At 48.4% G+C, this 17,670-nt stretch overlaps 1 protein-coding gene across 2 annotated transcripts in view; it reads right to left on the bottom strand.

Moving 5' to 3' along the window:
* LOC119386464 (tRNA (uracil-5-)-methyltransferase homolog B) overlaps positions 1 to 17,670 on the bottom strand; it is a 100,383-nt gene that overhangs the window by 25,648 nt on the left and 57,065 nt on the right. For both annotated transcript variants that reach the window (XM_049413145.1, XM_049413144.1), the window contains one exon: positions 8,702 to 8,818. In XM_049413145.1, the coding sequence (XP_049269102.1) occupies positions 8,702 to 8,818 (117 nt within the window). The remainder of the gene's footprint in view (positions 1 to 8,701; positions 8,819 to 17,670) is intronic.

Raw genomic sequence — 17,670 nt, forward strand, 5'->3', positions numbered from 1 at the left:
TAGCTGCCTGCCAGCCTGCTTGAATGTTTGACCGAACAACTGCGAGTCTGATTACAGCCTGAATGTGTGCAAGTCGAGTCTGAAATGTGTCCTCACTCACAAATGCACTAGTGTACACAACTACGGAGCAAAAAAAACAAACATTAGCTGAATGAACTGAGTGCAAGGAATGCTCGTTGCCAAGAGCCTGATTCTTTTACTAATAAAGCAGACCACTTTATGGTTTCTTTTCCAGGATTTCCGGTTTGTACGCAGGGGAGCCCAGGACCCCACTGAACTTTCGGAGGACGAGTGAGCACTTCCCTTATCTACACATGAGCCATGCAGAAAATCTCCATTCCTCCCAAAATTTTTCCCAATCTGTAAATGAGAAATGTTTGCCTCCCTGTCTGGTCTCTAAATTGGTTGAAACACTGCTGATACAAACAGCCAGGTTCTTGTCTGCATTTTCCTCCCTGATTTGTTGCACTGCCCCTTGCGATATTTTGGACAATAGGGGAGTTACAACACAAATGCAAGTACAGCTATACAGTAAAAACTCATTAATTTGAAGTCAGTTAATTCGAACTTACAATTAATTCGAACTAACATCCTGGTCCCGGCACAGCCCTGTGTATTCCTATGGGGAAAAACTCCAGATAATTCGTACGCGTCAGTATCCACAACGGTTAATTCGAACTGGGAGCTCCTGGTTTCCATTGCTCCTTGCAAAAGACAGCCCCAAGTGATGACAATGTGCTTCAAAACCAAACTAAAGCGAATTTACTAGAGATGCAAAACAACGAAGCAACAGCATTTCTCAGCAGATGAGAATTCGGACGCTGCACTGAAGCTCTTGGGCAAGCTACAAGCTATGCTCATGGAGTTGCGACGGATGATGATGATGATAAATGGTGCTTTATGGCGCAAGGGCCACTGATGGCCAAAGAGCGCCAGTAGATGATATGGTGTGTGGACGATGGTGGTGTTAAGCGGCTGTATAGGGGCCTAAAATACTGCGCGGTAAAGTGCGTAAAACATATAGTTGTTAAAATCATGAGATTGACATGAGTGAGCATAATGAGAATGAGTGGCGAGAGGTCGTACAAATAACACTTTAAGAATAATGAATTAGCACGAATGCCTCGTCAATTCCCTTGAGACCAAGGGCTGGGAGGCAGGTGCTTTCTATAGTGCAGATGCCGCAACAGCAGCCTCTGTTGAGAGGCCGTGCTACGGATTGCCCGGACATATGACATTGAAAGTACGCACATCTTTTAAAAACTCTAAAAGTGACGCGTGTTTATTAAAAGGTTCTCTGCCTAAAAACATTGCAGGATGCAAGGGAATTTGCTGCTTGTAAAGTAACGGGAAATGCTTTCTTCTATACGGCTCTAGTTGTGTGCATTGTAGGAGGATATGCAGCACGGTCAGTGGCTCACCGCATCTATCGCAGCTGGGCGACTCACCCCCGGACAAAAGGTGTGCGTGTGTACTGTACGTGTGCCCTATTCTTAATCTGCACAGTGTGACTTCTGTAAGACGTGTTTTTGATGTTTGTGGCCAGTTACCAAGGTCTGGTTTAACCATGTGCAGTTTATTCTGTGTTTGGCTGTCCCATAGATGTTGCCAGTGTGACTTCAGTGTTTTCCTCAGAGCGGGCTTTAAGTCCAGTACAGGGACCTCCCTGGATGTGTCAGAGCTGTGTGCATGAGCAGATGTGGCAAACCTGTCAGCCAGTTCACTGCCCTCGATATCTCGGTGTCCAGGTACCCAGCATATCACAACGTTCTGCTGGGACGAATAAATGGCGCATAAAAGTGAATAGAGCCGCACGATTACTGGATTTTTTTGTTTTTTTAGAGTTTTCAACGCTTTCACGACGCTTAAAGAGTCCGTGTATTTAACTGCCTTGGGTATGTTTGATGTTTAATGTGCTGAACAGCCACTAATATCGCGTAGGCCTCTGCCGTGAATATGCTTGCATTTGAGTGGAGTATGCCAGCATCCCGCAAGGATGGGCCGACCGCCGCGTAGGATACGCCAACATGAGACTTCGATGCGTCTGTGAAAAATTCAGGACAACGATATTTGTGTTGCAATTCAAGAAAGTGCATGCGGATATGTGCAGCAGGAGCATGCTTTCTAATTTCCATGAATGACAAATCACAGTTTATAAGCTGCCATTGCCACGGCGGGAGCTGTTCAGCAGGAGCCATCAGCTGGTGTTCGACAAGTGGGACGTTCATTTCCTCAGCTAGAGCTCTTACACGCAGAGAGTATGGCTCTCTCACTGCAGGACGGTTTTGGAACAAAGGAGAGCTGGACAGGTCGTTTACAGCACTGTATGCAGGATGTTTGTCATTTGCGTTTATTTTTAGGAAACACGTGAACGACAAATATGCTCGTTGCAGCTTCATCGACCATTCGTTTGCTTCTACGTAAAGGCTTTGTACTGGACTTGTCCTGAAGGCGCCCGTAGAAAGGCAGATGCCTAGATGGTGGACCGGATCCAACATCTTCAAAGCGCTTGTGGTGGCGGACTGACAGACTATAGCTCCATAGTCTATACGTGTGCGTATAAGGCTCTTGTATAGATTCATGAGGCATTGTCTGTCACTTCCCCAGTTCGTGCGTGACAAAACCTTTAAAATATTCATTGATTTCATGCACTTGTTTCTAATATATTTTATATGTGATATAAACGTTAGTTTCATGTCCAGCACAACTCCTAGAAACTTATGTTCCGTTTTTACAGGCAGACGATGGCCCTGCAGGTCAACATTGGGATCGGGATGTAGGCCTCTCCTCCGGGAAAAAAGGACGCAGGTGCTCTTTTGTGGGTTGATGCTGAAGCCGTTTTCGTCTGCCCATTTCAATACCTTATTGAGACCAAGCTGAACCTGCCTCTCGCACATTGCAAGGCTGCACGATTTAAAGCCTATCTGGACATCATCTACGTATGTCGAGTAGAACATAGTGCGTGGGATACATAGACGTAGGGAATTCATTTTTATTATAAAAAGCGTGCAGCTAAGCACACCACCCTGCGGTACTCCGGTTTCCTGGACGAAGGGTCGTGACAAAACGTTGCCCAGTTGAACACGGAAAGTGCGGTTCGACAAGTAGCTTTCTATTAAGTTCAGCATTTTACCACGAATACCGAGTTCTGAGAGGTCTCTCAGTATTCCAAATTGCCATGTAGTGTCGTACGCTTTCTCCATGTCTAAAAACACGGAAAGAAAGAATTGTTTGTGAATGAAAGCGTCACGGATTTGTGTTTCAATCTGTATGAGGTGGTCAGTAGTGGACCGTCCCTCTCGAAAGCCACATTGGTGTGAATCAAGCAGGCACTTTGATTCCAGGAAATGTATTAGTCGACAGTTTATCATTTTCTCAAAAAGCTTACAGAGGCAACTTGTCAGAGCTATTGGTCTGTAGCTCGAAACAGAGGATGGATCCCTGCCCTGTTTCAGGATAGGAACTACGATTGCCTCTTTCCAGGAGGTAGGAATTACGCCGGAAAACCATATGGCATTGTAGAGGGAGAGGAGAGTTTCCTGTGTTTCGGGAGGTAGGTGGATCAACATCTCATATACTACTCGGTCGGAACCTGGGGAGGATTTGTTGCAGGAATTTAGCGATGCCTGCAACTCAGGCAAGCAGAAAGGTTTATTGTATTCTTCGTATTTTGTACACTTGTATTCTAGTTTCTGTCCTTATAGTCTTGCCCTATAGCGTTGGAAGCTTTCAGAATAGTGCAACGAGCTGGAGACGTGTTCGAAGTGGGCGCCCAGGAAATTTGCTTGGTCTTCCAGCATTTCACCCTGCATATTAGTCAAAGGAAGTGGGAGTGTTTCTCGTCCATGTATCCTATTAACCCTGTTCCAGACTTTGCCTTCGTCTGTATACGAGTTGATTCCCGACAGGAACTTTTGCCAACTTTCTCTTCGAGCCTGCCGGCGTGTCCTCCTTCCTTGGGATTTTACGTTTTTAAAGTTAGTTAGGTTCTGCGCCGTCGGAGAATCCCGAAGTAACTGCCACGCTTTGTTTTGCTTGTTCCTCGCTTTTCTGCACTCATCAATCCACCAGGGAACACGTCGTTTAGAGCCTGAGCTACTCGCTTCGGGAATGGATTGAGAAGCAGCATCAATAAGAAGAGCTGTAAAATACTTCACAGCATCTTCTATTGTAAGACCGGACATCTCGGCCCACGTCACGTGAGTAATAGTTCGGAACCGCTCCCAATCGGCTGAGTCGAGCTTCCACCGAGGAGCCCGTGGAAGGTGGTTCTTTTGGTTCGGCGCACTTAGAATTATCGGGAAATGGTCACTTCCATAGGGGTTTTTAAGAACATTCCATTTAAAATAGGTTAAAAGCGACGGCGATGAAATGCTAAGATCTATGGAAGAGTATGAATTGTTTGCGAGGCTAAAATATGTGGGCTCCTTCGTATTAAAAAGACATAACTTCGAGGAAAAAAGGAGCTCTTCAATAAGGCGTCCTCGAGCGTCGCAGCGAGAATCGCCCCAAAGAACACTGTGCGCATTAAAATCCCCAAGAAGCAAATAGGGCTCTGGGAGCTCATCTATTAATGATTGTAGGTCCCTTTTGTGGAGCTGATGATGAGGTGGTATGTACAGTGAGCAAATGGTAATGAGTCTATTTAAGAGAACAGCTCGGATGGCAACTGCCTCAAGGGATGTTTGAAGTTTTAGGTGAGTACATGCTACACTTCTGTTTACTATAATGGCTACGCCACCAGATGACGCCACGGCATCATCGCGGTCTTTTCGGAAAATGGCGTATTGACATAGAAAGTTCGTATGTTTGGATTTCAGGTGTGTCTCCTGTACACACAGCACTTTTGGATTGTATTCGTGGAGGAGTTCTTGTATGTCATCGAGGTTCCTAAGAAGACCTCTTATGTTCCATTGTATTATTTGTGGATCCATATTGTACATGAAATGGTGCTATGTGTACAGTAAGAAACTGACGATTGTTCACGTGTATTATAATCTCTTTCAGGAGGCAGGACCACTGTCCGGCCCCGTGATGACTTGTTTTGCTTTCTTGGCGCAGTCGGAAGAGCCACGCCGTTCTTTAGGCACCAGAGGTGCCAACGTCGTGTCCATTGCCTCTTGCGAGGCACTGGATGCCCGCACGCGCGAGCTGGCAGTTCGGGTTTGAGGCCTCGCCTGGTGAGACGAGGCCTTGAGACCCGACGAGCCTGGAGTCGCGGGGCTCTGTTCGCAAGCTGGCGGAGTAGCCTGAACTACTGCCGCCTTGGGGGCAGGTGCCACAGCCGACGGTCCGCTCAGGACGGGCCGGGCGAGTGGCGGAGGTCGGTGCGACGCTGCCCCCTGACGCGCCGCATCCGCATAAGTTGTGCCATAGAAAAGTGCGTATCTTTTCCTGGCTTCTCTAAAGGAGATGTTTTCTCTCACTTTCAAAGAAATAATGTCCTTTTCTTTCTTCCATGCAACCCAGGTTCGTGAGTATGCGGGGTGATCATCACCGCAGTTGGCACAGTGAGCTGCAGCCTCACATTTCTCTGACACGTGGTCTTTAGAAGCATACCTGGCACACGTGGGTTGTCCTTTGCATGTTAGAGAGCTGTGTCCATACTTTTGGCAGTTGAAACATCTTCGTGGATTGGGAATGTATGGGCGGACTCTTAGTTTTGTGTAGCCTGTTTCTATGGTCTCCGGTAGTTCGCTCGATCCAAATGTTAGTATTATGTGTTTGGTTGGTTTGTCTAGGTTGTCCCTTCTTATTTTGATTCTTTGAACGTTGAAGACATTTTGTTGTTTCCATCCATCGAGAAGTTCAGGTTCGGAGAGGTTCAAGAGGTCTTCATCTGAGACGACACCACGGATGGTGTTCATGGACCTATGTGGGGTGACTGTGACAGGAATGCTTCCGAATGATGTAATGTTAGTGAGGTTTTCGTACTGTTTTCTGTCTTTGAGCTCAAGGAGTAGATCGCCACTGGCTATCTTTGTCGCCTTGTAACCTGGTCCTAGTTTTTCCGTAAGACTTTTTGCCACCAGAAATGGTGAAATGGTTCTGGCTTTTTCATCTGACTGCTCGCTGTGGACAACGTGGTACTTTGGAAAATGTTCGTGGGTCTTGGGGAAAAGCTGCAGGGATGCTTCGGTGCGTACCCTTTTGAGGGTACGGCCGGTTTTCGAAAAAGATGAACTTAACATAGCATGTGTTTGTGTTTCGGCGACGGTGCCAACCGCCCACCACCGAGCCCAAAAGGGGACGCGACAGGAGACGTGCGAAGACAAGCCTGCCAGCGCCAGCCGTACACCACCGCTATAACCATATATGGTGAGCCAAGACTGGTCATCCACACAAGGTTAACCCTTGCCGCCAGGAAAAACGGAAGTAAACAGAAGTGAGGAGAAGACAGGAAAGATTAAAAGCGAGTGACAAAAGGCGAAGGTGTAGGAAGAGAGAGACAGGAAAAGGCGACTGCCGATTTTCCCTGGGTGGGTCAGCCCAGGGGTGCCGTCTACGTGAAGCTGGGGCCAAAGGGGTGTGTTGCCTCTGCCGGGGGGCCTTAAAGGTCCAAGCACCCGGCGTCGGCTCAACCCCCAGGATCCCCTTTTTCCCGGACACGGCACAGCCACGCACGGCTAGGCGCGGGAGGGGGTCGAAACCCCCTCGTTAGCTCGGGTCCGTGGTGTCGCTACACACCAAATGCCTGCTTCCACAGACGCCCCTGTGGGGGAGTTGCGACGGAGGAAACGTAAGCAAATGCAAATTACCGATTACTATTAATTTTGATTGCGTTATCTCTGCCATGTAAATAAACATGTTTGGGAGTATAACTATCGACATTAAGGCTCGCTGCTCACGTGAATGCATGTCGGTGCTTCTTTCTGGCGTATCACTGACTGATCAATTAATTTCTGTTCGCTGTCAGAGTTCCATGAACCTAATTTACGAAATCACCTGCCACAAACGTGTATTAGCGCCTAATTCACGATAACGAGTCAAGAAGTGGCTTCTCTGGGCTCTGGCTGCTCAGCGTGGTGCGATGTCCATTCATTCTAGCACCTGCCCGCAAATTGAACTGCACTTAATTAGGACAAATTTATATTCCCCTTCAAGTTTGAATTATTGAGCTTTTACTGTGCTTATGCCTGGAGAATAACAGATCGTGTTCTTAACGAGTAGTTGCCTTGCTTGAAGGACCGCATCCAAGCAGAACGCTTTCAATGTATGGGCTTTTTGGCTCTCATGAGATTCTCTCACGGGAGGATCACAAAGGGCAAACAAACGAAGCATGATCTCATAGGGCAACGGCTTTCGTGGCACTGCGGGCTTCCCATGAGACGAGACCATCTCATTAATTTGTGTCCTTCGCAAAATCATGGAACATGTCATGGCCTTTTTAGACTCTGTAAACCCCTTCTTTCCTTCTGAACACAGTTTTTCTAAGGGGTTTTCATGTGAAACTAGCCTTCACGATCTCCATATTAACCTTGATAACGATGTTCAAACAGATGCGATCGTTTTAGACTACCAAAACAGTGCCTCGTAACCATAGGTCGGCAAACTCACTCATGAGTCGACTCACTCAGACTCATATCGAGAGGCGAGTCTGAGTCTGAGTGAGTCCGAGTGAGTCTGGTTGAGGAAAACTTTGGTGAGTCTGAGTGAGCTCCACATTTTTTGCCGACCTATGGTCCTATCTACTGAACTTAGCATTACTATCAGCCTTATGTAGGCTAACGTTTGTCCTCACTTATACTTACACATACTTCAACGCACTGCCATTCATACGTCAGCTCAATATTTATTGATCAGAGGCGTGAGTTGCGGATGGAGAGGGGGAGGAGGTGCTTTGATCTCCTCCCCACAAAATTTCACGGGAAGTTATTGATAAAGGTATCTCGTGTGAGTCATCTCTTCCAATAAAAAGGTCCTTATAGAATTGCAAACTTTGATAACTCGCATTTGAAAGTACAAGATCAAAAGGTGCTAAGTAGAGCACCGATTATGCGTGATATTGGTGTCAAAGAGCATTAACACTATGGTAGAAAAAGCTAATTATAGGCTAACGGACTCATGAATCGACTCACTTGGACTCACTCAGACTCAGATCGAGCTGTGAGTCTGAGTCTGAGTGAGTCCAAGTGAATAATATTTTTGTGTGTCTGAGCCCGAATGAGTCCACTCGAGAAAAATTATAGTGAGTCTGAGTTCGAGTGAGCCCCAAGGGCAAGATATGTTTCGTGAGTGAGTCTGAGTGAGCTCCACAATTTTTGCCGACCTATGCTCGTAACCACTTACTAATAAATTTATCCTATTTGAGCCCTCAATTTTGCAAATGATAAAAAGACTCCTGTCAAATCGTCCTCAGTTTGTCCTTGTCCACTCATGTAAGCTCCTTCAAGCTCAGTCTTGACACTATTTTCATGCATGTCACAGTGCACCAGCCAACAACTGCTGCCACGCTCTCAATCGCGAAGCAAGAATCATGGTCACATTTCAAGCCAAATTTTTTTCTTATGATGGCAGAAACTGGAACGACCTGCTCCACAATGCTGCTGCCGTCACAATGCCACTTGGAATTTCTGGACACTGTGCAAACTTGTATCACACCCTAAAACCGCTTTTTATTGTTTAAACACACTCACCACCTAAAATGTAATGCCCCAAATGCCTAATAAAATGAGGAATGAGACGGAGTTTTGAGACTTACTCAGCCCTCCCCGACCGGGGTTGACCACAGCAGAAAGCTCCTCGGCCACAAACTGGTGCCGTAGCTGGGGCAGCAGCACCTCGGCACGGCCTACCTGATACTGCGCATTTCTAATGCCTGCAAGGAAAGCCACATTCTTTCTCAATTTGTAGTCAAAGGCACAGAAAGGCACGCACAATGTCTTTCCGTACTGCCCCTGATTTACTAAACTGCTGCAATGCTCACAATCACAAAGCAAAAATCATGGGAACTAAACAATTCACTGATAACCTGAACTTTAGCATTTAAAGGACATCTTCAGTTCAACCTAACCTGCAAAGCAAGGAACTTGATTCCTCGCTTCTTCGCCTGAACAGGCTCGTAACAAGCCGCTTTGGATTCCACGTCGTTTCGAAACCCGAACGCTTTCTCCTGCAAGCCAGGATCATGGACTGCAGGGATAAAATCTGGTTTCTCGAGAACGAGAAATTCTTCGCTCGCCGCCAACTGCAAATACAAGTGTACTGACGACTTTGCAAGCATCCAGCTGCATGCCAACTTCCATGCAGGTTTAAGTGCACACCGAGCTGAAGCGCTTCATGAAAACAAGCTTCAGAGGCCTCATTGCAACGATCCTTCCAAGCTGACAGACCGCACTTCTGTGCACAACGTTTCGAAGCATAAACTCGACGACGCCGAGCAGTCCGTGCTGAGCACAGGTCTCAACTACAACCTGGCTCCAGAATCTGATGTGAAAAAGGTAGTGTGCGCCGTGAAAAATGCGGTCTTGTGTGTGGATTGGTCTCGCCGCGATGACGCACGCACCCGTGTCGTCGGAAGCTATGTCAAAATGATCCTCTGTCGCTCGAAGAACGAAAGGCGCTAAAAAGACTGCATGACAATAAGAAGGTCATTACACCGACAAGGGAAACGCCACGGTCGTCTGGGACAAGCGAGACTACGAAAGTAAAATGCGATGTATGCTCACGCACGATGGAACGTACATGCCCTTGAGTCACGATCCCACAGCAAAAGTGCAAAGAGACTTGCAGAAGTTACTGGCTGATGTGTTCCGCTTTGTGCATTCACAGCAGAAGTCCCTTGATTTTTACCTTCTGTGCAAAACTGGCTCTGCTCCCGCACTGTATGAATTACCCAGATACACAAGGAGGGCATCTCTATGCGTCCAATCGTTGACTTGACCCGCTCGCCTCTGCACAAGCTATCAAACTACCTTCAGAGGATTATCTCTCCTGTGGTTGGCAAAAGTGAAATGCACGTACAAAACTCGTACAGCTTAATCGATAAAGCTTGCGACATGGTCCTACATTATGACAAAATCCTGCTGTCCTACAATGTGAAGTTGCTTTACATAAGCGACTTCACATTGACCTCGTCGTCAAGGTCTGCACTGACGCTCTCGAATCAGACCGAAGTCTTCCGGAAAGGACCCCAATCGACACTCCAGACCTCAGCAGACTTCTAGAGTTTTGTCTGAACAATACATACCTCACGTTCCAGAAAAAGTTCTTCAAACCAATCCATGGAACTGCAACGGGAGCCTCAATTTCTATCACCACAGCGAACTTAACAATGGAGCCACTGGAGTCCCGTGCCCTGTCCAGTTTCACACCACGTCCAAGGGTATTCTTACGTTGCCTCGACAACTGCTTCTCCGTGATTAAGAAGTCAGCTTTGAGTGCTTTCCTTTTGCACCTGAAGACCATGGAACCAGCCATACAGTTCACAACCGAGGAAGAAGTTGGCGGCCGTTTGCCATTATTGGACACGTTCATGAAACGTGACGGCAAGAGATTGTCGTTTAGCGGTTTCAGGAAGGAGACACACACCGGCATGTACCTAAGCTTCAGCTCTGTGCACCCGATGTGTCAAGAAGTCAGTGGTCGCTTCACCTGCACGTCGGGCGAAGAAACACTGCTCAACTCCAGACGACCGAGCGACTTTCCTAGCCACGACACGCCACGACCTCTCGTCTTCAGATTACCCCAGGTCCTTCATCCAAGTTGTTGGAAAGAGCCTAGCTCATTAAACGCCACATCACTCCCAATGTCAAAACAACAAAGAAAAGGGAAAAATAATTCCTGTACCGTACGTCTCCGGCGTAAGTGAAAGTTTGTCCTCCCGAGTCCTTCGAGGGTATGAAGTCGACGTCGCTCACGTGCCTACGCGCAAGCTCAGACATGCTGCGGGGATGGGACGGTGAAAGTCAAACTCGAAAAGGAGAAGTTCCCGGGCGTCATATACAGGATTGCTTGCACTGATTGTAACCAGGTCTACATCAGTGAAACTGGCGACTTTGGAAAAAGAATTAAGCAGCACAGCTATGATGTAAAAATCAGGCACGTGGCAACAAACGTGCTAGGTGAACACGTAGTGCCCACGAGCCATGACATTGAATGGAATAGCGCCAAGGTAATAGCAAAAGAAAAGAACAGAACAGCAAGGCTTCATCTGGAATCCCTCGACATTCAGACAACAGATAACACGCTCAACTCAGCCGATATGCCCCCACTATACACTCGATGCTTACGCCACATCATCAAATCCATATAACCAACACCCCTAAAAACTTTTCATTCTTTGTGAACAAGGCCCCCGTAGCGGGGCCAAAACGTCATTTTTGTTCTAACGATTGGTCAGTGCTTGGTTACTTACTGCCACGAATTTTCTCGACCAGACGGGTTTTCCGTCGAACCTTGGATTTCATTGCACTTCCTTCCCACCAGGAACTAAATAAATCTGAGCAGGAGCATAAGCTTACATTCAGCCACAGGTATTCATCCAGGTAGCAATTTTCTTGGCTAGTCCTCTGGCTACCTTAGCTGTCAACAAGATTATTGGAGAGAAGCATTAGGGCAGAAGGCGTAATCTCCTCAATGCAATTAGACTGGAAAGAACTAGGAGATCTCGGAGGATGACATTGTCCTGTTCACCAATGCAGGGGATTCCTCGCATTCAGCCTACAAAGAGTAGGACTGTAACATGCCTGGCAATCGGCCTCTGCAAGAGTGCATTACCTAGGTCTATTATTCATAGGGAATCCTCACGTTCATCACACTTGGATATGGACGGTTCTCGCTTCTTGTGCGGTGCTTTTTTTTTGGCTATTCCACAACTGTCTGCGTTGGTGCTTAATGTTCTTTCTAGACATGAAAGAAGTGTGCATGCAACCGGCAGTGAGACGTCCCCCCCTTGCTACCGACCGCCAAAGAGGGGAAAGCCACCAAATCCTTCTGCTCGATCCCTCGCTAAATCGCCACTATATAGCACCGCTGCGCTCGCTCACCCCCCTCTTGGCTATGCATCTCAACATCTTCTACTCGAAAAGGATTCGTGCTGGGGCCGGGAAGGAAAAGAGGGAACGACCCTTCTTGGTTACAAACATGTTATTTAATATTACTCATAAATGACATATTATTAATGAGAACTAACAGACAATAATGCCAAGGAAAGTATAGGGGATGTTTTTAGTAGTAAATGTAGGGTAAATGTGAAGAAAGAAAAGTGGACGAAAAGATAGCTCGCCGCGGGTAGGGACCGAACCTGCGACCTTCGAATAACGCGTCCGATGCTCTACCAACTGAGCTACCGCGGCGGCCATCCCCCCGTCCACTTTATAGGGTATATATGTACATTTAAACGTGGGAGCGTCAGTCAGCGCCGCCAGTAGCCATGACGGCGAGTGTGGAACACTCTTTTTCTGCCTGTTGGCGTCACGTAGCACGTGAACTTATTACGAGCTGGCAGCTGACCAATAATCCCTCGCATACTACCTGAAAGCATCAAGTCTGCCAGAACGAGGCCCTCGCTATGAATGAAGGAAAGAAGTGTTAATTTCAAGGGCTCGTTTTCTTTGTTATACACAATATTAATGAGAACTAACAGACAATAATGCCAAGGAAAGTATAGGGGATGTTTTTAGTAGTAAATGTAAGGTAAATGTGAAGAAAGAAAAGTGGACGAAAAGATAGCTTGCCGCGGGCAGGGACCGAACCTGCGACCTTCGAATAACGCGTCCGATGCTCTACCAACTGAGCTACCGCGGCGGCCATCCCCCCGTCCACTTTATAGGGTATATATGTACATTTAAACGTGGGAGCGTCAGTCAGCGCCGCCAGTAGCCATGACGGCAAGTGTGGAACACTCTTTTTCTGCCTGTTGGCGTCACGTAGCACGTGAACTTATTACGAGCTGGTAGCTGACCAATAATCCCTCGCACACTCGCCGTCATGGCTACTGGCGGCGCTGACTGACGCTCCCACATTTAAATGTACATATATACCCTATAAAGTGGACGGGGGGATGGCCGCCACGGTAGCTCAGTTGGTAGAGCATCGGACGCGTTATGCGAAGGTCGCAGGTTCGGTCCCTGCCCGCGGCAAGCTATCTTTTCGTCCACTTTTCTTTCTTCACATTTACCTTACATTTACTACTAAAAACATCCCCTATACTTTCCTTGGCATTATTGTCTGTTAGTTCTCATTAATATTGTGTATAACAAAGAAAACGAGCCCTTGAAATTAACACTTCTTTCCTTCATTCATAAATGACATAGACACATGCTCTCCGCACACGATACACGCTGTACACAAAATCATAACAGAGAATGCAACACTCGCGACGAAAATGAAGAAAACAGGAGGAGGATATCAATAACAATAATATAACGCGATTAACACGAGGGGTGGAGATAATAATTATTTAAACTGCGCAACGTCTCAACACGCCGCCTCCCTTCCCGCAAAGTTCGTGAATGTAGAAAGGGGTGTAGCTCATCTCACGAGTGAGTCCATGATGTCGCAGGCCTAGGGGCTTGTTGTTCGGGTCGCTTCGGGTCGAGGCTCGTGAGTTGTCTTCCGGGTCACTGTCCCACTCATCCAGCTACTCGCGACTCTCGATCTCTTCCGTCCTCATCGTCTCCATCATCCCCTTCATCGCCTCCCTCAGTCATGATCTCGTCGTCTCTACGTCTATCTCATTCCATCCTCTGCCTCGGTCCTCGTCTCTCATTTCGATCTCATCTCCTCGCATTCCATTCCGTCCTGATCGTGGTCCCGTGGCCGCTTTTCGTAGACCCTGACTCCGCCCTTCCGTGACACCCAACCAATTGTCACCATTTGCCCAAAATATTTCCTTGTCGGTCGGCTTGTATCAGCCTGACGACCGCCCCCATAGCCCACAGCCACGCAAAACCCTCTCGTGAGGCAAAACAGAGCAAGAAATGCACAAGCGCAAAACTTGGAGAGGGCAATCGGCAAACTTTCCATAGATGAGGGGGCGCCCAGGAACTTCAAAGGCCAAACAAAGCGCGCCACCTCTTATGTCCAACGCGCAGTGTTCTGAGCGCCGCGCAGAAATGCCTCTGGCTGTTCCCATCGCTCCCGTTTCCACCGCGCCGGACGACCACATGTCAAGGTCGTGTTTCAACGCTTGTAACAGGCGTCTTCGGTATGGTTCCCCGTAGTTGCCGCTTCTCCCCGAGTGTCGCAGGTGGTCATTCACGGAAGATGCGGTAATGAGCCCTGGGAGCCATGGAGGGAAGGCTGGCCCGGCCCGGTGGGGCCGGCACAGGGCTATCGCGAAGTCGCATGAATGAAATCAATAGGCGCTCCGCTTTTCCCACACCATAAAACTGAGGGGCGCGCATGCCGTCTCGCCGCCGCAGTGACCGCTGCCCGAGGACGCTGCCACCGATCCTGGTGTTTGCGTGGTGGGCCCCGCGAGGACCATTGACAAAAGCTTTCAAGAACCCCGCTGCGGATTGCTGTCTTCGTCGTCTCCGGTGGGAAGGGGAAGGGGTCTTCTTTTCTTCGAGGCGTCGGTTAAGAGAATGGGTGTAAGCACTTTACGAGGCCGGGGGTCCGGTCAACACAAGTTGGACGTCACAGCAGCATATGCCAGTGACAGACAGTGGCGATGAGTATTCCATGTTTCGTGACAGTCGGCAAACCATCGCTTGCCTTTCAGGTGTAATGAGAATATGCCCTGAACTGCAGCGCGCACGACCTTCTCGGTGGCAGTATGCCAGAAACCGCTAAAATCGTTGCCAGGCAGGTACTTTGCATTTAATTTGTTACACGATAGGAGCTCATCCACACAATTCAAATTTGTGTGCTGCAGAGCATCTTAGTGCAAGCCTACGGTCTCAACATGCCTGTGCATCAACGCAAATGCCTGAGGCAGTAACTTGTTTTATGCAAAAGCTACAAGTAACATTCATTCAATCCTATAATGGCTGCACATTTTTAAGACGAAAGCCTTAGATGCCTCATCGAACACGAAAATTGACTGGCGTCCCCCGTTGGCGCCGTCAACACGACTGATGAAAAAAATCAACATCACGTGTCACATGATGACATCACGTGACGTAGCTTGGTCAACGTTGGGCCGATCACGGGGCCAGTGCCAAACCATGTTAGGTGTAGACAGCTTTCGGAAGGTGGCGGCTGAGAAGACGGCTTTGGCCTTCCAGTCGTCTCAGGCGTAAGGGACCCGGTGAGCTTTTTATCCATGAGCTCCTTTCATTTTCTTTTGGCAAAAGCAAGGCGCATTGTTCAAGCAGCATGGATGGAATGGTTGAAAAGTAGTGGCCGCTGCCGTGCTACGCCCAAGTGCAGTGAGAGGCGTACACTCTAGAGCTGTGCACGGGCCGTATTTCCGAGCCCGAGCCCGGTCCGGGCCCGCTGACTTTGTCGAAGGCCCGCCCGAGCCCGACAGCAAAGGGCTGCGAGCCCGCCCGGCCCGGCCCGACGTACGAAAACACAATCCTGGGCCCGGCCCGGCCCGGCTTTTTGAACGACATTTGAACGAGCAGGTAATGCATTTCTATATCGAGCGCTTTTTCACAGAATGAAGGCAATTTTTTTTATTGTCCTTTTTACCGGGCTTGGCTGGCAGAGGAAAAACGGAACACGAGACAGCCGGCGAGTCACATCCACTCTTCTTGCGTGCTGCCAGAGTTCACGTAGAGTAGTTACGAGTAAAGGCCAAACCCCATATGCGCCAAAATGCACGCGACAGCGACGAGCGACAAAACGGGCCGTTCGCGCAATGTATCGCGTGCTCGAAATTGCGCGATCGCTTGGTTTTTTCACATTTGGAAACCATCGCTCATCACCCGGAAGTCACAAAACACCCGAACCGGATGTACATCAGCGACGTACTAAGCAATGTACTAAGCACATCAGCTGTACACCAACAAATAACGTAATAATTATCCACGTGCATATAAAGAGTACTGCGAGACAACGGTAAACGCTTTACGTACCAACATGCAGCAAATATTTTATTTGCATTGCATATCTGCGACAGCGCGGCACTTTTGCTATACAAGTAGACGGCCTCATGCCAGCAACAATGGAGTTCGCTCGCCAAAGCCATCACGAGTATGGGGTATGCCCATGCAAGCGTCAGCTTGCACGAAGGCGATCTACATCGGGTCGCTCGTCGCTGTCGCGTGCATTTTCACTCATATCGGATTTGGCCTTAAATCTAACGCGAACAGTTGTGTGGCGCCGTCACTAGCTCAGGTGGTACTCCTCTGTTTGTAGGAGTGCAACAGAGGCAGTGCTTTACCTGCTCCCCTTTTGTTTAAAGGACCCCTGACAGCAAAATTTTTGTTGGTGACTTTTTTGCTGTAATTTGTAGCTTTGGCTCTGGTAATCTCTAAATTAAATCGTAAATGCTCTAGCGTATCGTACAACTAATTCTAGCGTAGTTAATTGTGACCATTTTAGCATCACTTCAAAACGCCCGCCTAAAGACCACAAGAAACTGGCGCACCATGCGGGGGAGCGTCAATGACCACGTGCACTCAAGCTGTGGTGACGTCGAAAGCGCGGTTTTCAAATCGGGGCCCCGCGCGCGGTAGAGATTGAAAGTATGTGGGTGCCTCGGTATGGGTTAAACCTGTTAAGCGCGTGTCCCCTCACGAAAACTACCTCGAGAGCAGCCCGACAACAGAGCGAGAGGGGTGCGGAACAATAGGCCTCGCCGGGTGCCAGTCGTCGTATTGTGCACGTGCGCCCCGCAAACCTTCTGTGACGTCCACAATACTTGCTTTACTCGTGGAACGTCACGCGGGGCCTCTATCTACGTCATACCAGGATGTCGCAAGGTGCAGCCAACTCAAGTGAGTACTCACGCTTACTTTAAAACCAAATTAACATATCTTAAAGGCAACATTCGTCACTAATAATCGGTCAGATGTGCCCCCGTATACAGGAAAGTCAAACAACACAAACATCTCGAGGTTTCAATTTTGGTGTCAGGGGTCCTTTAAAGTAGCGAATGGAAAAGAAAAGCGGTGAAGGGCGGTCGCGGAAAACGCGCTGTATGCGTGTTGGAAAACAATTCCCGCTCATTCTCTATATTTCGGGCTTGAGTCGGGCTTTGCGCCGGGCCCGAGTCCGGCCCGATAAAACTCCAAGTAGCCCGAGCCCGGCCCGGGCCTGAGGTGAAAATACGTCGGCCCGCCTGAGCCCGGCCCACGGGCCGGGCCAGGCTTGGGCTTTCGGGCTACCCGGAGCCCGTGCACACCTCTAGTACACTCAACTCGTAGCACTCATCTGCATGATGCGCTAAGCACAATCTTGAGTGCTCCGATGGAGACCTGTTGACACAATGACCCACTTCGCCCACAGGCTCTTCTCACCAAGAAACTCCGGAGGAGTGACGTCAGGTGAATCAAGAGATTGGATGAAGCTGGTTATCCTACATCAGTGATGCGCATGGAAGCTCTTAAAATGGTCAAAGCAAGAAAAGAAAGACAAAAAAGAAAGGCGAGGACGAAGCGTACAAGAATGCCGCTTCCCTCCCATATGTTCATGCTTCGTCGCACAGACTCTTAAAGAGGATAGGAAGCAGGCGCGGAACGAAGGTGTTTTTTTTTGGCACAAAACAAGTTGAGCGGTATTTGCTCAAGTGTAGAAAAGAGGGCACAAAGAAAAAATGGCAGCAACCCGTCAACA

This window comes from Rhipicephalus sanguineus, chromosome 3, assembly GCF_013339695.2.
Source record: "Rhipicephalus sanguineus isolate Rsan-2018 chromosome 3, BIME_Rsan_1.4, whole genome shotgun sequence".
NCBI classification, from domain to species: domain Eukaryota; kingdom Metazoa; phylum Arthropoda; class Arachnida; order Ixodida; family Ixodidae; genus Rhipicephalus; species Rhipicephalus sanguineus.